The 20,185-nt window shown below is 32.6% G+C and overlaps 1 protein-coding gene across 8 annotated transcripts in view; it reads left to right on the forward strand.

The window, feature by feature from the left end:
• LOC106066437 (serine/threonine-protein kinase Nek1-like) overlaps positions 1–19,939 on the forward strand; it is a 30,103-nt gene extending 10,164 nt beyond the window's left edge. For 4 of the 8 annotated variants that reach the window (XM_056037486.1, XM_056037485.1, XM_056037489.1 and 1 more), the window contains 21 exons: positions 1,177–1,285; positions 1,883–1,928; positions 5,039–5,124; positions 5,320–5,418; positions 6,081–6,128; positions 6,230–6,283; positions 7,312–7,406; positions 8,194–8,259; positions 8,473–8,524; positions 8,829–9,027; positions 9,138–9,278; positions 9,573–9,773; positions 10,735–10,828; positions 13,448–13,517; positions 14,595–14,741; positions 15,539–15,615; positions 15,885–15,976; positions 16,091–16,267; positions 16,980–17,119; positions 17,447–17,582; positions 18,109–19,939. In XM_056037486.1, the coding sequence (XP_055893461.1) occupies positions 1,177–1,285; positions 1,883–1,928; positions 5,039–5,124; positions 5,320–5,418; positions 6,081–6,128; positions 6,230–6,283; positions 7,312–7,406; positions 8,194–8,259; positions 8,473–8,524; positions 8,829–9,027; positions 9,138–9,278; positions 9,573–9,773; positions 10,735–10,828; positions 13,448–13,517; positions 14,595–14,741; positions 15,539–15,615; positions 15,885–15,976; positions 16,091–16,267; positions 16,980–17,119; positions 17,447–17,582; positions 18,109–18,119 (2,140 nt within the window). In that variant the 3' untranslated portion in view covers positions 18,120–19,939. The remainder of the gene's footprint in view (positions 1–1,176; positions 1,286–1,882; positions 1,929–5,038; positions 5,125–5,319; positions 5,419–6,080; positions 6,129–6,229; positions 6,284–7,311; positions 7,407–8,193; positions 8,260–8,472; positions 8,525–8,828; positions 9,028–9,137; positions 9,279–9,572; positions 9,774–10,734; positions 10,829–13,447; positions 13,518–14,594; positions 14,742–15,538; positions 15,616–15,884; positions 15,977–16,090; positions 16,268–16,979; positions 17,120–17,446; positions 17,583–18,108) is intronic. The other 4 variants (XM_056037488.1, XM_056037490.1, XM_056037491.1 and 1 more) reach the window with 4 other exon arrangements.
• Positions 19,940–20,185: the final 246 nt, after the last annotated feature.

Raw genomic sequence — 20,185 nt, forward strand, 5'->3', positions numbered from 1 at the left:
TACACTTTAAATATTCTCTTCAATATTTCTTATTAAATTTTAATATTTATTTGAGTCCATTGTGTGTCCTTTTGAAGTAATAGAATATTATTTTATTCTAACTTAAACAATTGGGAGAAATTATTTTGAAATCCATTTTTTTTCCAATTACTTTGGTGATTTTGGCAATATTCAATTTTTAAAACCTGATCCAACTTTATTTTTGGGTTAAATATTTAAGTGATATTTAAGAATTTTAGAAAAAGTCTGCAACTTTTTGAATAGATTAAAATTTCTAATTATCATTGTAAGATAGAGGTGTGAATGACTATCAAATGATATAACCAGCTTTGTTAAATAATTGATGCACACATATATTTATATCTAATTTTCATTGCAAATACTATTAAAACTACTGATGAAGCATACTATCATTGAGTGTAGGTTAGGAATTTTTGTTCTCTACACCAAACATGTTATCATGTCAATAATCTTGCATTGTTTCTTTCTTCCATGTATGAGCATCTCAGATTTTTTTATATTTTTTTTTGTGCACTGCTTAAGAAATATAGCTAAAGGCCTTTTTGCTACTAATGTAATTTGAAACATACCTTTTCTTAAAATTGTTTTTGTATAAACTGTCTTTCATGCTATCAGGCTCTACCATGTTCAAGGCACTATCGTCCATGTTGTGGAAAGGGCTACCTTAGAAGTCTTTCATCAAACACAATAACTCAGCTTGAGTCTGGATTCAAACTAGTGCCCCCTCTTGAGAGGTGGCCAAGTGTTTATACCACTCAAACCACATGCTACTTCTTTGTGATAGATTTTTTTTTTTAATTTGGAAAATGAAATTAAATAATTAATAAATCTTTTTCTTGAAAATGAAAATTATTAAACTCAAGTTGTGAATTTCAAAATTCTGAGTGTTAGTGATTTTTTTCTAGTAAGAAATACTATTAATGGATGACTCTGAAATATTGTTTTATGATGGGGAAAAGTGCTACCCACTTTTTATATTGTAAATAAAACTAATGAATAAATGAATGACACTTAAGTATTTTGAATGTTGAGAAATAGATTTATATGTAAACTTAAATTTGATACCAATAAAATTCAAATTCAAATATCCTTCTTTCTGTGTGTTGTGAGTGAGGAAAAATAATATTGGATAAACATATTTTATTTTTTATCAAGGCAATTTGGTGCACAGGCTGCACACAGGGCTAGACTTGTGGAAGACTTCTTATATAACAAACAGTTAGCACAGATCAACAAAGCCAGAGCACAGAATGATTTGTATGGTGTAAGTTCAATTAACATATATTATTTATAACATTTTTGGGCTACACATTTATTATACAGATTTTTAAAACACTTGTGTTACTATTAGTGTAAAAATATTTCTTTAATGGTTATAAGATTAATAAAGCTATTAAAATTATTTATGAATTTATATCCTGAAATTTATGAATCCTACATTTCTGACTAATAAGTTCGGCAATATTTAAAATTACAAAATATTTTGATAGGGATAAGTTTGTATTCGTGGGTGCGTGGCTGAGTGGTATAGTGCTTGGCTTCCGAACTGAGGGGGGGGGGGGGTAGTTCCAAATCCTAGTGAAGACTGGGATTTTTATTTTCATGATCTTTAGGGTACTTCTGACTGAGTCCACCCAGCTCTATGGGTACTTGAGATTACTTGGGGAATAATAAAGGCTATCATTGTGCTAGTCAAATGAGACCCTTGTTAACAAATGACCTTAACACCATCTGCCCCATAGATCGTAAGGTCTAAAAGGGGAACTTTACTTTTACTAAGCCTGTATGCTCTTGAACATGTCTACACTGGAATTATTTTCAATGAACTATTGTTAATGAGTTGTTTCTTTTTTCTTTCAAGTATCGACCACCATCAGCTCAGCGCTACTCTCCAGTTCCTGCACCAAGTAAGTATAAGGTTTAACATGCCTATTAATTGTCACATTATTGCAGAGTAAGTATAAGGTTTAACATGCCTATTAAATGTCACATTATTGCAGAGTAAGGCCTGTGCTAGATGTTGCAAAATATGTAGGTCACAGCTGGGACTGCATAGCCACAGAAAATACTGCATTCCTCATTAATCTTCAGACAATTATTTGAATGCATAACAACTGCATTCCTCTTTAATCTTCAGACAATTATTTGAATGCATAACAACTGCATTCCTCTTTAATCTTCAGACAATTATTTGAATGCATAACAACTGCATTCCTCATTAATCTTCAGACAATTATTTGAATGCATAACAACTGCATTCCTCATTAATCTTCAGACAATTATTTGAATGCATAACAACTGCATTCCTCATTAATCTTCAGACAATTATATGAATGCATAACAACTGCATTCCTCATTAATCTTCAGACAATTATTTGAATGCATAACAACTGCATTCCTCATTAATCTTCAGACAATTATATGAATGCATAACAACTGCATTCCTCATTAATCTTCAGACAATTATTTGAATGCATAACAACTGCATTCCTCATTAATCTTCAGACAATTATATGAATGCATAACAACTTTACTTTCCTACTTTAGCACAAAACCAAGAGGACTAAGCTATGCAAAAAATGTATGTCACAGATCACAAAACATGCAAGAGAAAAATACAGCTTTAATTTTTAAGTGAGATGAGAACAATGAATATTCCTGAAATAAACTACCATATAAAAATAGAATATTTTAATAAAGCACCAAACATAATAGAGATATGGATAAAGAAGGGATGAAGTCATCAATTTAGCATGACAGACATACACTCAACTAAAATCTGTCTAAAAATCTTACATTTCTAACAAAACTAAATTAAGACACTAAAGCAATGTGACTACAATATCTGTTAAATAGTGAATAGCAAAATTGTAAACACAAAATATGTTGGATGAATGAAACACAGTACAGTAGTATGATAGAAAAATAGACATCGAACTTAAGAAGACACAGAGATGTGAAGTACCAACTTAAGAAGAAACAGAGATGTGAAGTACCAACTTAAGAAGACACAGAGATGTGAAGTACCAACCTAAGAAGAAACAGAGATGTCAAAGTAAGGAGCATAGACATCCAACTTAAAGAAGACACAGAGATGTGGAAGTACAAAGCATAGACATCCAACTTAAGACACAGAGATGTGGAAGTACAAAGCATAGACATCCAACTTAAGACACAGAGATGTGGAAGTACAAAGCATAGACATCCAACTTATAGAAGACACAGAGATGTGGAAGTACAAAACATAGACATCCAACTTATAGAAGACACAGAGATGTGGAAGTACAAAACATAGACATCCAACTTAAAGAAGACACAGAGATGTGGAAGTACAAAGCATAGACATCCAACTTAAAGAAGACACAGAGATGTGGAAGTACAAAATATAGACATCCAACTTAAGACACAGAGATGTGGAAGTACAAAACATAGACATCCAACTTAAGACACAGAGATGTGGAAGTACAAAGCATAGACATCCAACTTAAGACACAGAGATGTGGAAGTACAAAGCATAGACATCCAACTTAAGACACAGAGATGTGGAAGTACAAAACATAGACATCCAACTTAAGACACAGAGATGTGGAAGTACAAAACATAGACATCCAACTTATAGAAGACACAGAGATGTGGAAGTACAAAATATAGACATCCAACTTAAGACACAGAGATGTGGAAGTACAAAGCATAGACATCCAACTTAAGACACAGAGATGTGGAAGTACAAAACATAGACATCCAACTTAAGACACAGAGATGTGGAAGTACAAAGCATAGACATCCAACTTTAGACACAGAGATGTGGAAGTACAAAACATAGACATCCAACTTAAGACACAGAGATGTGGAAGTACAAAGCATAGACATCCAACTTAAGACACAGAGATGTGGAAGTACAAAGCATAGACATCCAACTTATAGAAGACACAGAGATGTGGAAGTACAAAACATAGACATCCAACTTATAGAAGACACAGAGATGTGGAAGTACAAAACATAGACATCCAACTTAAAGAAGACACAGAGATGTGGAAGTACAAAGCATAGACATCCAACTTAAAGAAGACACAGAGATGTGGAAGTACAAAATATAGACATCCAACTTAAGACACAGAGATGTGGAAGTACAAAACATAGACATCCAACTTAAGACACAGAGATGTGGAAGTACAAAGCATAGACATCCAACTTAAGACACAGAGATGTGGAAGTACAAAGCATAGACATCCAACTTAAGACACAGAGATGTGGAAGTACAAAACATAGACATCCAACTTAAGACACAGAGATGTGGAAGTACAAAACATAGACATCCAACTTATAGAAGACACAGAGATGTGGAAGTACAAAATATAGACATCCAACTTAAGACACAGAGATGTGGAAGTACAAAGCATAGACATCCAACTTAAGACACAGAGATGTGGAAGTACAAAACATAGACATCCAACTTAAGACACAGAGATGTGGAAGTACAAAGCATAGACATCCAACTTTAGACACAGAGATGTGGAAGTACAAAACATAGACATCCAACTTAAGACACAGAGATGTGGAAGTACAAAGCATAGACATCCAACTTAAGACACAGAGATGTGGAAGTACAAAACATAGACATCCAACTTATAGAAGACACAGAGATGTGGAAGTACAAAACATAGACATCCAACTTAAGACACAGAGATGTGGAAGTACAAAACATAGACATCCAACTTAAGACACAGAGATGTGGAAGTACAAAATATAGACATCCAACTTAAAGAAGACATAAGATGTGAAAGTACAAAACATTCAATGAAAAAGATGAAGAGATATTTTGCAAAAATGTTGTGTTCCATGATTTGTTTTTTTTTTTTAATTTTTTGTTTCCTATGTATTATGATCTGTCAATAAGATTCATCATTAAATATTCTACCTGTAGGTACAAGAAGAGTTAAGCCATACGCTCCTGCATATATTTATTTATATATGTACATACATGAGATTTTAAGGCTGTTATGAATTGTTTTTCCAGGGAGAGGACCAAGTCCTGGACCAGGTCGGGGCAATGTGGGTGGAGGTAGGGGTGGTGCCTCAAACTCAAGAGAAAGAGAAGAACAGGTCTGTCCTTTATTGTTTTATTTAATTACATTTAAGTAACTGAATTTACTTTGCTTTATTAAAGTTATATTTACAAGTTCCTGTTTATTTTTTTTGTGTGTAATTCAGCATGTTATTTTTTTCTTTATATAGATATAATTTCAAAAAATGTTTGTAGTTTATTTTTATTTCTTTTGTTATTGTTTTATTATTTAGGCTTATCTTGAAAAACTTCGTCAAATTCGTGAACAAAATTTTAAGGATAGAAGAGCTATACAAGGTGTCAATGAACCACCAAACGCTAATAGAAATAAAGTATATCACTCTTTCATATTATATTTCTTTTAAATAGACCTAATTGTCATTGTGAAGGTGATCTACTAAATAAAAAGAACTTGGCAAAGCTATTCTCTAACTAGAATTAAATAATATTTGTGGTAGTAATTTTGTTAACATTTCATTTGTTATAAATAAGAAATATGTTAACATTCATCAATACTGTATAGTTTAAAAATCAAGATGTCTGCTTAAAATTAATTCAAGTTTTCTTGCTGATTTCCTTTTAAAGTATCATCCAAATTTTGTTGAGTGTTTCAAATTTGTCTCTTTTCTTTGATCTTGACCTAACCAAGTGTATTCTTGGCTATCATTTGACTATTGGGTAATTGAAAATAAAATATTGCCAGGAAAACATTGGATACTCACTTTGCTGATTTCAGTTTCATTCTGTGGACCATCTTCACAATTTATGTAGTGTAACACCTCTTATTAGAAGGCAATAGTTTTTACAGTTTTTTTGTTTTTTTAACTTTCTATTAGTAATTTTTAGCAAAGGAATGCATTTACAAAGGATACAATTACCAAAAGATATTATTTATATTTATATTAGCATGTAAGTGTGTAAATATGTATCACATGAGTATAATTGAAATGAAATGTGATAATTCTATAATTTATTACAATTGTGTATATTTTAGGATTCAGAAAGTACTGAAGAGAGGAAGAAGAAAGTGGAAGCCTTGAAAGTAAGCTAGAATTTTATTTTGTAATAAATCTGGTTAAAAAGAAACTAGGAATAATAGAAAGCATTTATATCAAGAGGATATTCTCTCATGTCTATTTTTAGCTTCAAGCTGAGCATTGGGCAGAGATGAGGAAAAATAGACCAGACAGTGCCTTGGTACTTGCTCTCTTTCTAGTTCCAATTTTTATTAATCTTACATATTTCATATGATTTAAGTCGATTAGAGATTTTCATGATAAGCTAAATAATATCAAAGATGTTTAGTTGATCTATGTTGCAACTAAATAAAAGCTACAAATGAAAGAGCTTACAAAATTTGTTTCTACAATGCACAAAAATAATCCTATAACTTAAGACAAACCTAGCTTATCAACCCTTCCTTTATTCTGTACACTAGACACACCAACAAGCTTCCTTTATTCTGTACACTGGATACACCAACAAGCTTATCAACTCTTCCTTTATTCTGTACACTGGATACACCAACAAGCTTATCAACTCTTCCTTTATTCTGTACACTGGATACACCAACAAGCTTATCAACCCTTCCTTTATTCTGTACACTGGATACACCAACAAGCTTCCTTTATTCTGTACACTGGATACACCAACAAGCTTATCAACTCTTCCTTTATTCTGTACACTGGATACACCAACAAGCTTCCTTTATTCTGTACACTGGATACACCAACAAGCTTCCTTTATTCTGTACACTGGATACACCAACAAGCTTCCTTTATTCTGTACACTGGATACACCAACAAGCTTCCTTTATTCTGTACACTGGATACACCAACAAGCTTCCTTTATTCTGTACACTGGATACACCAACAAGCTTATCAACTCTTCCTTTATTCTGTACACTGGATACACCAACAAGCTTATCAACCCTTCCTTTATTCTGTACACTGAATACACTACTAACAAGCTTATCAACTCTTCCTTTATTCTGTACACTGGATACACCAACAAGCTTCCTTTATTCTGTACACTGAATACACTACTAACAAGCTTATCAACTCTTCCTTTATGCTATGGATAGTTTGTCTTGCCATTAAGAAAATCTCAACTATACTCATTTTGTAACTCAATATTTTTTGTTTACATTCTATAAATCTTACATAACTTTTAAAATTTAAGAATTTTGTTTGTGACAAAGTATATTTTTTTTATATCTATTATAGCCTCAAGCTGCCACACCCGTTGCTATGACAGGTGCCTTACAGGCTATTGGTGCAATTGACCCAAAACAAGCAGCCAATCAAGGTGGAGCACAAGAGTAAGTTTAGAACTAACTAAATGTAGGCCTACTTAATGTCTTGGTTCATATTTTTATTTGTACTAATTACTATTGTAATTTTCTCTAAAAATTTACTGATATTGTGTCACAAAGGAAAACAAAACTAAGTAAGGCTGAGTGATCTCAAATACACAGGTTTTTATTGTGTTATTTTCACTTGATACCTCAGTTCATCCATACTTTGATGCTAAGATTTTTGTCAAGAAAAAAATCATGTCTGGAACAATTTCTTTTATTTAGAAGATTTCTGTGTGTATTACACTTATTCATTAGGACTAATGTAGTCTCACCACACCTATCCCTTAGTCTGTTGTACTGTTGGGGCAACACGCATGATCTGCCTACTGTTTTATGTTTTAAATGTTTCGGATGTTCCTCAGAGTTGAAGATAGTTTACTTCCTAGTCCAAACCTTCCCCAAGATGATGGAGGATGGGAGCGGTCAGGGTTTGAACCTGGGACCATCGATAAATCCAAACGACAGTCCAGCACGCAAACAGCATGGCCAGGCAGCCATCCTTTCTCCATTCCTATCTTTTGCCTTGACAAGAATCTCAATGATATTTCTTACCATTCTTTGATAAAGTTTTCCTTCAGCTTTCTCTGTCTACATCTTCTTTTTTTCTTTGGTGTTGGAAGGAATGTAGAGATTGCTAAACTCATTGTTTTTTATTTCTTAAGTTGATTTCTACTAGAAAGGAAAGTCAGTATAAATGTTTTGTAATAGTCACTGACTTGTAATAGTTGTCTTTGTTTCATTTCTCTAGGCCAGTTGTTCCACTGACCAATGCCTTAAATGTTGTTGGAGGGAGCTCTGAGTCGGATAGACCACAGTAAGTACATGAAATATTTCTCTGATGCCTGGGAACTGTCCATTTATTTGTTTTCTAATGCCAAGTAATTTTTCTTTTTCTTAATTCTTTAGATATGCAATTGAAACAATCAGATGTGTAATTAATATCCTAGGGTTTCTAATAAATAGTTTTTCTTTAATAACAATTGTTTTTTGGTTCATTTGTTGTTAAAAATGTTGTTTATTACAACAGGTCAGCACATCAAAAAAAGAAAGATGGTATATTAAAAAGATTGAACAATAAGGTACCAGTACTATATATTTTTTTCTGCTATTACAGTTGTTTCTTTTAGCACCATTATACAAATGAATCAAAGTTGTTTTTATTTCCAACATAAATTTGTTAGTTCAATGTAATGTTTAAGTGAAACTGTGGTATGAATGTATATTTTGTTGCTATCATATTTTATTGTTTAATGTTTTTATGTGTAAAGTACAGTTGTAAGACAAATTGCCTCAAGGATAATAAAGAAGATTATTTATAACTAAATAAAAATGACATTCTAGACATGTTTAAAACACAGAAATATCCTCTTTTTAATTTAATAGCAGAATCCATCCAGGTCAAAATGGAAAGCTCCTGCCTCACCTGCTGTAGCCGAAGATGTGGAACGCAAGCAGTGGGGGCCTCCAGTCTCTCCAGCTGTCAACCTGGAGGAGTTGGAGGCAAGCAAGCCTCACTGGGGTTCTGGTAAGGATTTGCATTTGAGCAACGTTCCCCTGGAGATGACAGCCTCTCTCATGGAAGGTTGGTCTTACATCATGCTATTATTTCTTATTATGATACACTGACTAAAAAAAATATAAATTATTTACACTGAAAAAAAACATTTTTTTATTTTTTGAATCTAAATATAGCAACAACTGCAGCTGATCAAGTGGTCAGGATGGATGCTGCTGGAGATAAAGAAAAGAGTCGAGGCCGGTGGGGGAAACAACCAGATGTGGTGAAAGCCCTGGATCAGATGCCCGTTAGTCAAGACACTCTGACAGGCAATGGTACGTCATGGTCTAAAACTAAACAAGACTTAAGAGTTTAAGAGAAAATAATGTCTAGTAAACATTTTGCTTCATTCAAACATGATACTTCATTCTCTTTGGGGGTGCAGACCACTCTCTATACCCCCCTCTATTAATAATCTTACACAGTCTCAAAATAATTTTTATGCACAGAATTAACTTTAAAAAATGTTTCTGTGTTTTATGGTGTACCTTTTCTTAATGTGTTTGTTAGTGTTCTTTTTCTTTATCCAATTAATCTAAAAACAAAAGTTTTATTTTTTCCCCTATAAGATTCAGCTAAAGTGTCAAGTCCTACGCTACCAGGGCCACCTGCTGGAGTTGGGGTTACAATAACCATAACACAGAAACCGGTATCAGGCCCACCAAATATTGAAGGAGGTACTTCAGAAGGCAAACAGACAATAACAAAAAGACCATTACCGCCCCCACCAATACGTTCCGGAACAATGGTCATATCTCGGGGCACAACAGGTTCATACTTTTTATAGATTTCTGTGTATAATAAATTTATTAACAATGCTTGGGGACAATTCACTGACATTAGTTTAGTCTAATAAATAAATGACAAATAAATGTGAATAAAAAAAGCAGTATTTTGGGGGGTTTTTTTGAAACTCAAAATAATGAGGTCTAAATACTTTTAGCTAAAATTCTATATTTTTGTAGGCAATTTAAATTTTTTAAACAAATTTCATAGCTTGAAATTTCATAGTTTGAACTATTCCCCCAAAATTATTTACCTTTGTGGAAAAAAAATGTTTTTAGTGTAAATATTTATTTTTCTTATACTGTTCAATAGTCATTTTAGTGTTTTATAGGATTATCTTATCAATACTTAGAGAATATTTTTGATGCATTTTTACTAGCAAGGGGGGTGTGGTGGCTGAGTAGTTTGGCTTCTAAATCTGGGTTCCTGGGTTGGAATCACGGTGAAGACTGGGATTTTGAATTTTGGGATTTTTAGGGCACCCCTGAGTCCGCCCAACTCTATTGCGAACCTGATTTTAGTTGGGGAAAGTAAAAGCGGCTGGCCACATGACATGCTAGTTAACTTTGGCCATTTAAACAGATGACTATAACATCATCTGCCCATAGATCGCAATATCTGAAAGGGAAACTTTACTTTTTTTAATTCTATTTTTACTAGCACCCCTCCCTATTTTACAAACCAGATAATTTAGGCAGCTGCTAGTCCTACTATTTATTTGCCAGAGTCAGCTTGAAGTCAACGAATTGATCAGGCTAGTTTAATACAATATGAACTAACATTAAGACAGGCAAAAAAAGTAGGAAATGTAATTTTGACAGGTCTAAAGGAATTTCACTTTCAATGTTTTATTAACAAGTAGCCAGCATCCAACTTAGAATCTACTTTATCCTCTAATAGCATGTATCTAATACTGTAAATATGTCTTTATGCTCAACCTTTCAGATAAAAACATTCCAGTTGTAGATGAAGCAGATAGCGGGAAGAAACTGACTGTAGCCAAGGGAGATAAATCAGTAGAGTCAATGGATGAATTAAGGTGGATATTTGTTTTATTCATTTTACTTTTTATTGTAAGGGTTTTTTCATCATCATTCCTTTGAGTTCCTCATGGAACATAGGGCCTGGACATAAACACGCCACTCTCCACGGTCTCTTGCTAGCTTTTTGATGGTGTCCCAGCTCTTCCCGGTCTTCTCTGCTTCTTCAAGTACACTGCATCGCCATGTTCTTTTTGGTCTTCCTCTGCGTCTTGTTCCCTGGGGGTTCCACTCTATGGCCTGCCTAGCTCTGTTGCTGGTATCTTTTCTAAGGGTGTGACCAATCCATCTCCACTTCCTCTCTAAGATCTGCACTTCTATATTTTTCTGTCCACTCATCTCCCACAGTTTGGTGTTTTCTACTTTGTCATACCAGTGTATTTTTAGGATATTTCTCAGGCATCTGTTGATGAAGGTCTGTATTTTTTTTGTTGTGGCTTCAGTTGTTCTCCATGTTTCAGAACCATACAGTAGGACAGCCTTGACATTAGAATTAAAGATTCTTAGTTTAGTCTTGTTTGAGATGTAAGGAGATTTCCAGGTTGGTTTTAGCTGTGTAAATGTCTGACGTGCTAGATTTATACGGCGTTTAATGTCTTCATCTGTTCCACCTGATATACTGACTACACTCCCAAGGTATATAAAATTTTCTACTTGGTCTATTGTCTGAGAATCCAATACTATGTCTCCACTTTGTTTATTGTTTACTTTAAGTACTTTAGTTTTTTGGTGGTTTATTTTGAGGCCTACTCTTTTTCCTACTTCGCTTAAAGCTGTGACCTTTTCTTGCATATCCTGTAGTCTGTGTGATAATAGGGCTATGTCATCAGCGAATTCCAGATCTTCCAGCTTTTGTGTGAGAGTCCATTGGATTCCTTTCCCTGCGTTAGAGTAGGCTTCTTTTGTGACCCAATCCAGTACTAGAAGGAACAGGAGTGGTGAAAGAAGACATCCCTGTTTGACTCCTGTTGTGACTGGAAATTCCTCTGACAGCTTGCCACAGTGGGTTACTTGGCAGGTGAAACCATCATAAAGGTTCTTGATTATGGTTATTATTTTATTGGGGATCCCATAATGTCTCATTACAGTCCAGATAGATTCTCTGTCGACACTATCAAAAGCTTTTTCAAAGTCAACAAGTTTTGTGTGGAATGTCTGTACGTACATACATCCGCCCATCCTGTTTAGATCTCATAAACTAGAAAAGATAGTGAAAATCTGACACCATAATATTTTAGACCATTCAAAGTTCTGATGCAACAGCTACTTTTTTCTTTTCTGAAAGTGAATAATCTAATTTTTTAAATCACTAATGCAAGCAGTTTTTTCATAAAAATACACCGCTTTTACAACTATTCTTTATTAATAGTAACAAACACAGAAGGCTCTTTAGAAGGGGAGATATCCATTTACCATATTTTTAACTTATTTATGCAAATGGTTTAAGATTTTTTGTCAAAAATTTTTTTTATTACATTTGTATTGCTAAATTATGTAAGTTATTTCATACCAACTAGTACATTTACACACACAAAATTTTTTTTACTTTTTTTTAAAGAGAAAAAATCTATTTAATATACATATAAGTTGGATATAATTTGAAACAACAATTAATAAGTAGTTTTTCATATTATCGCCGTATGCCACCACAGATATAGTATAGTCAAAAATTTTTTAATTTATTTTTACGGAAATGTTTTTTCTTGAGGATTTGATTAGATATAGATCCTTTACAAAACAATTAGATATTCATTTTAAGACATCAGTGAGGCCTGGTTCAAATCTAACCTCACTTTCACTTTCACCTATCATTTGGTCTGCTGGACTGATGAGCTGTCAACCTTCTTACTCCATTCTTTCTGAAAATATTGAAACCTACCTTTTTAACTGCCTGGGTTGACCATTTCGGGGGCTGATTTTGAGTTGGTGTTTCCACACAAACTGTCTTTGTAACCTTGTTTACTTTGTATTGTGTTTATTCAAAGATGTAGGGAGGCTTACTCTTCATTCTCTGGTTTCCTTTACCACAATGATGAAAGATTTTGGACTTTGATTGCCTAGTTGTTTACATAACTTGCTGTTTTGGAACTATACAGACACAGACAAACACCATTGGAAATATTTATTTGTCTACAAGTCTAGACTTTTCCCTTAGTAACAACTGATTATATTAATATCAACACATTATTTAGCATAAAAAAATTAACAAATGTATTAAACTTACGAAAAAAAACTGGTTATCCTAGATTTGGAGATTTATCTCATCAAATAATTCAAAGATAAAACTGTTCATGAATGATGAAAAAACAATTTTAGTCTCCACAAAATAAAATCATTGGCCTACATGGAAGGTATGAACAATACATTGTTTGTGGAGGGGTGCTGTGTATGAAAAATTGTTCAAAGGATTGTAAGAAACTAAAATGTTTAGGTAGCATGTGGTGTCAGGAATCTGATTCTATTCACTTTGTTGTCTTTCACTCTCTAGTCCCACAAATCTCATATGCAAAGGCAGATGAGTATCTACAAATATATGTTGAGAATAAGTCACTTGTCTAAATGGATTTTAAATTATTTATTGATTTATGTTTACTGGTGATTTTTTTTTTTTCATTTAGGAATGATGCCAAAAGTGTTCAGCTGAAGATGACTTCAGGAAATTTTGATTTGAAAAGGGAACAAGTCAAGGTTTGTTTCTGGTTTGATTTTTAAGCCTGTAAAATTTTTAGATTTTGTTGTTTTCATGGTTTACCACTGTTACAGGTTACAATCTTCAACATGCTACTCAAGCATCAAGCTAGCCATGATATGGCTGTACATTAGCCATGGCCTGGCTCAATCATTACCAATGATCTGTAAACATACAGTAAAGCTGAGATCTTGTGATTCCCCTAAATTAAAACTCTAGTGGCGACACACGTATTAACAACTTGTGCGTACTTAAATAATTAAGAACTCTTACCCTTCAAAATGAGTAAAAACAGATGCACAACACAACAGGCCAAAAGCTGATGCTTCCACTCTGAAGACTATGAGGAACGGAGGCATAACATTTATACAAATTGTTAGCAACAAACCTAGGGTTGTGGGCTTTCTTGTCCACAGTGTTCTTATTTATGCACAAAAGGCTAACTAAAGAAACTCTGCAGACGTGCACCACACTGAGCATCTAATTGCTGCCTAGTTGGTGTTTATATGTTGCCTTTACTAAAGGCACTTGTTATTTTTTTAATTCTTATTTGCTAGATCCAGGGCTTTTTTTGGGATGGTACGCACTAGTACGGCATACCGGCACCTTTTTGAAAAAACTTACTTTTTTTTTTTTATTTCATTGTATATTATTAATTTTTAGTAGTTAAAATTTAGGCAATCAACTACTGAGTACTGGCACCTAATCACTGAGTACCGGCACCTATTTTTTTTTACCAAAAAAAAAGCACTGGCTAGATCTAGATATTTAAAAAATATTAACCATTTGGTTTGGATTCCTACTATTTGGAAACTTAACGTTTACCATAGTTAACTCAGCTAGACAAATCTCAGAGAGTTTCATTTTCTTGTTGAGTTTAACTCTGAGGCACTGTTTTAAGGTACTCTGGACTACCATTCCATGCAGTTTAAGGATTTGTTTAACCTTGCCAGATGTGAGACCTCATTATTTGAAAACTTCAAAATTTTTATTAGATTGGTTTCTTTTTACAAACATACATTTTTTTTGCTGTACAACAAAATATTCTTAGTAATCTTGTGAATTCACATTCACAGCTTCTGAGGACAATATCAGAACCAAATCTAACCAGTTTGTTCACAGCACTGGATGTTGTGAATACCTCAGCCCCCAGTACACCGTCTTCGCTAAATCAGACAGCCAGCAGACGTCACCACAGTTTAGATTTAACAATAGTTCCTGAGGTAATGACATATTTTATTTCTTTATAGCAGTTATTGTATGTGCTCTAAGTTATTGGTAGGTTAGTCAATTTAAATTCAAACATGAGAAAAAAGGTTCAGCTTAATAATGATTCATTTTTTATGAAGAAACACCAGTTGCACAGACTAAAAAAATCAAAATATCTAGGTGTAATAATAAATGAAAAGTTATCATGTAATCCTCATATGGATGAAATTATTTAAAAAATCAAAGAAAACATTAGAGTTTCTTAAAAGAAATTTTTACAAATCAAATAGGAACATAAAAGGAAAGTGCTATTTAACCTTAGTTTAACCAATGCTAAAGTATGCATCCTCTGTCTGGGATCTTTCATCTCAAGAAAACATAAGAAACTAGAACAAGTACAAAATAGAGCAGTGAGATTTATAACAAACAAATATTCACATTTGATTAGAGTAACACCATTAGTAAAATCACTAAACTGAGAGACACTTCAGGACAGAAGAATAAAAAGTAAAGTAGCTATAATACATAAAACACTGAACAATAATTTACAAATAGAAAAACAAAACAAAAGACTTAGCAGAGTTTAAGTCACTGATCAACATGCATGACTAGATTGGCACATGAAATGCGTAGAATTATCTTCTTTTTTGAAGTAATATCTGAAATCTCAAGATAAGATAAGAAGTGTTTTTTTTTGTATGTAGATAGGTAAGTCAATAGTGATAGTTAGCAAAAACAAATACTATTATTCATTTGGTCTGGGCATCCTATGGAGTGCATAGCAAACTATTTCTTTAATCTATTTGTCTAGGATGATGACATTGATGAAGTAGACAAACCCATAGTAGAAGAAGATGACTTTGCTGAAGAGGACATCATTCTAGAAAAGTATGAGAAACAAAAACAATTTGATTTTTTTTTAAATTTAACACATTCCTTAAGTTAAGCAAAAATTGTTTTGTTTTAATTTACTTCAAATACATTATTTTTATGCATCATTTTGCAACCAATTTTAAAAGTTAAAACCAACCATATGATCTCTTTTGTTTAAGAAGAATTTGTGTATTAATCAATAATGATTTGTTTAGTTTAATGATGATTTAGTTTAATGACTTATTTGATTTAACAACATTTGTTTGGTTCTACAATGATTTCAGTAATGATGGGGAGGATGAAGATTTCACACGCATGTTGGAGTCTATGCAGACATTCATTGATGATGATGATGATGATGATGCTAATAATGAAAGTGAGTGCCCAATATTATTTAATATGTACCAGTTTCATTGAATGACATTTAGAATGAGAATGTAAATTGTCATCTCAGGATGCATACAAATATGTTTTGTCTTTTGTTTTATAGATTTAGATCAAACTAAAGTGAATGAAGTTAAAGCAAAGCCTGATCTTCAGAAGTCACAGTCAGAGAAAGAGCCAGATGACAATGCTGATGATGGTGATGATGAAGGGGACAGCAATGAGGATGAAGATGAGACTCCTAAGCTTGACAATATGTCTTTACAAGCAGTTCTAAATCTTGGTATGGGGGTCCAGTTGTATAAAGCTATTTTTGTTTTTAACATGATGTAGATATTATTAATTACTTACTAAGATTTAGATTCTCCAGTGCTGTTTGGCATTTTGTGCAAAAGTGTCTCCATAGAAATCTGACACTGGCAACATCTGAAGCCTCTTCCAACCTGGTTTCCACTGCTCTGAGGTCCTTCAGAAAGTGTGGTGACAAGTTATACAAGGATGTCCCTATTTGCCCTTTCCTTGTATTGACTGCCATGTCATTGCAACTCTTGGTATGCGTAATTCATTCTGTCAGAGGACATGTCCCGCAAACCTAATGCAAGGCTCAGTCACAACATTAAGTGGTCGAGTCCCAGTTTGACATCAGACTTCTTTGCTTGAGACACAATCTCTGTAACTGACTCCTAAAATCTGTCTTAGCCATTTTGGGCAAGGTATTATAGAAGAATTTCATTACTGCTCTACCTAGATGTACTCATTTTATTCATTTACTTCACAGTAATAAAGACTTTTTACAATAAACAGTTTACATAAAGTATGGAATAGTTTTTTTTTAGATATGCAATATAAAAAAAATCTAATGCTCAAACAATCCAAATTGTAAATGAAATATTTAAGTAGGTTTCAAAGCTTATATTTTATTTTTCTTCTAAAATGTGAAATTAGTCCAGCTAATTAGCTGTCTCTAAAACTGAGCTTACAATTTTTATTTTTAGAGGACAGTGATGATGACATTAATTTTGGAGATGAAGATGATAAAGACTATGACCGCTTTGGACATTTAGAACAAATGCGGAAAGAGCTGATGGATTTGCTTGGTGCTGACAAACTTCGAGTAGTTTATGCTGTGGCACAGGTGATTTTTTTTTTGCCCAATATAGATACATTAGACTTCATTTTTCAATAAATAAAAATGAAATGATTAAAATTTATCATCAATATTGTTGTCTTAATTCATTTGAAATATTTCTTTGATGATTAAAACTAAATAAGATGTATTATATTTTTTTTTTTTATATAAAAGAGAAATTTGTTGATGTCATGAGCCAGATTAGCCTTTTTAATTTAATTCAGTTCAAAAGGTGATAGAGAAGTTATTCAATATAATTGTCTTGATTTAAATCAAATAAAAGTTTAAAGTGAAGAACATTCTTATATTAAAATCAATTAAATCTTTGCTTAGAAATCAATGGAGGATGATAATGTACAATTAGAAGATGCCACAAAAGAGGCTCTCAACTTGATGGGTTCTAAAGCCAGTGAAACATTGTTTGCCAAAATATTCAAACTTGCCCTTGCAGACACTGCTTATACTGAAGGTACTTTTAACCTATTCACTTTTTGTTGTACATCTAGATGTGTATGTTAGATATCTCACTTAGTAAACACTAGTTATCCTTTGTCATGTTAAATTAGGACTTTGGCGGTGTTTCAGAGTAAAACAAGAATAAACTAAGTAGGCTATTAGGTTCCTTCATAATAGTCATAAAAACTTTATGCATTGTTAACAAATAATTGAGTTTCTTGATTACATGCATGGATATAAAAATTTTTTAGATTCTATTTTACTTCAGGGCTAATTAGTGTAAGCTTTGGGTTTAGATCTGAAACTTATTTTTTCTTACAACAAAAAATCAGCTTTGTTGCATTGAATTACCAATGCTTGGAGCATCATTAACTTTTAATTTGCAATTTAATACATTTAAATGATATAATCTCAGAGTTAAAAATCTACTTAAATCTTTCTACTAAAAGCTACACACTTAGAAATTCGCATATCATTTTAGTAAAAAAAAATGTTGAAAACAAAACTAACTTATTTGATTTTACGATTTTATTTTTCAGATGATCAGTAACAACAAAGAAGTCCCATTATATTTTTTCATGATTTCCATCAAGTGTTTCTTGTTTTGTACTGTATAGCTCCATTGTAGTTAGACTTTGTTCTATATAATATGTTATAGTTCCATGTATACCTTATATTAAATTTAATGTTGGTCATGAAATACATTGAATGCAAATCACTTGAGTGGTGTAGCCCACTTTGTACAAAACAATGTTGTTTTTTCTCTTCTTCTGTTTTGATTGCACTTGATTTTTTTTGTTATCTGCCACAGTGTGATATCTGGATCTACTGCTTAATTTTGTTTTGTTGTGGGGGAAATGATTTGTGTTTTCTTTTTGTAGTTGATTGATTTTCTAATTTAATATGCCTTTGTGTTATTTGATTCAAATATATCATTAGAATATATTTTTATATTGATTTAGAATCACATCGTTGTGTGTCCTAGCTGTGTGGGCGGAGCAGTTATTCTGATGTATTTATTGAGCTCTATTTATGGGAAGGTCATTTGAATGTCATATTAGAAAACAAACAAAAAAGACAATGTAACTTTACCTTTACTGCACTATGCAACACTAATGCCAGAGATATTTGCTAAATGTTGGGAATACTTTTACTTTAGTAATTTTGCTTTCTGCATCGATGGCCTCATCCTTAAAAGGTAGCATAATCCTTTGTACAATTTAGAAAGAATGATAATGATGCTAATAATTATGTAGACCTATATGTTCATCACTGACCTATGCTTTTATATAAGAAAAGAAAACCATCAGATCTAGTGCTTCTTTTAAAGTAATTTTGGAAGCAGTATTTTCAAACTAATGCTCTCATCTTTTCTACTTATCAAGACTGTGTATGTGGATGAAAAGATTCACTCAAAGATTCACTAGTAAAAGTATGACCTTGTGCAAGACAGGCTTTCTTGAAATGATTCCAATCGCTTTTTAAATGATAAAAGCAAATCTAAAATTGATTAATTCTATAAACTAATTAATTGCCTACAGTATTACATGAAGTTGGACTATGTTAATTAGATTTGATTTGTATCATATAAGGCAAGGTCTGAGTGAAGTGGTTTATGATATTGCAATAGGTTGGGTCCTTGTTAATAAGTTTATATATCCTTGCATAATGAGATGTGTTATAATATTCATTTGGCGCCTGGAGTCTGATAGAAATTGGCAAGAGCAAAGCTTACAGTTATGACCTTCGTAAATTTTTATAAATAGTATAAGTTAAGTATTCTATAAAAATGTTTCAGATTTGGTTTTACTATTTCTGGATATATCAACCATCCTTATAGAGAAGTACAAGCTATAATAAGCTCATGATGCAGATTTTTTTCTTATAACTAAAACATGGTTTGCCAATATTTGTACCATTCCATGGATCCTATTCACATAGCGTGGTGATGCATCCACTTTGAGATGCCTGTTTGTCCTAACATTAGTTGTTCTTTGTTGAACATTTTTTAGTAGTACATGTTTTCTTAGTTGATATTTGGAGTTCATTGAATGAGTGTTACTAATCAACACCAATATTTATATATGATGGCCTTAGCTTTTTAGGAAAATGTAACCAATCTTTTTTAAAACTACAAGCAATGAGCTAGAAGTATTCAGAGCAGTATTATTCTGATTTTCCGTCCAAAAATGTATTTAAAGAAATGTTTTACTTTTGGAAGCAATGAAAAACTTATTTAGCAATTTGGTTGTGAACATCATTTAAAGGAGTGAGCTGCAGATACTGGCGTGGAGGTTGGTACTCCTGACTCCTTTTGAACATATGATAGATTTTGGTACTATGCATATGTGAACAATGCAAATTTGTAAATAATTTATTTTTACTAATCTTGATTACTAAATTCAAATTGACTTTTTAACTCAGTGAACCTGTTAAAAAAAAAGCTTGTGTTTTATAAATCTGGTCCAGGATGTAGTGAAAGCATTTAATTGATACACTTGTATCAGCGTTAGACAAAACCACTACTTCTAAAGTAATAGTCTTATAGTCTCATCAAAATTTGGGTTAGCCAAATCAAAATTTAGGTTAGCCAACGAAACAAATGTTTGACATGTG

Source organism: Biomphalaria glabrata, chromosome 8 (genome assembly GCF_947242115.1).
Source record: "Biomphalaria glabrata chromosome 8, xgBioGlab47.1, whole genome shotgun sequence".
NCBI classification, from domain to species: Eukaryota; Metazoa; Mollusca; class Gastropoda; family Planorbidae; genus Biomphalaria; species Biomphalaria glabrata.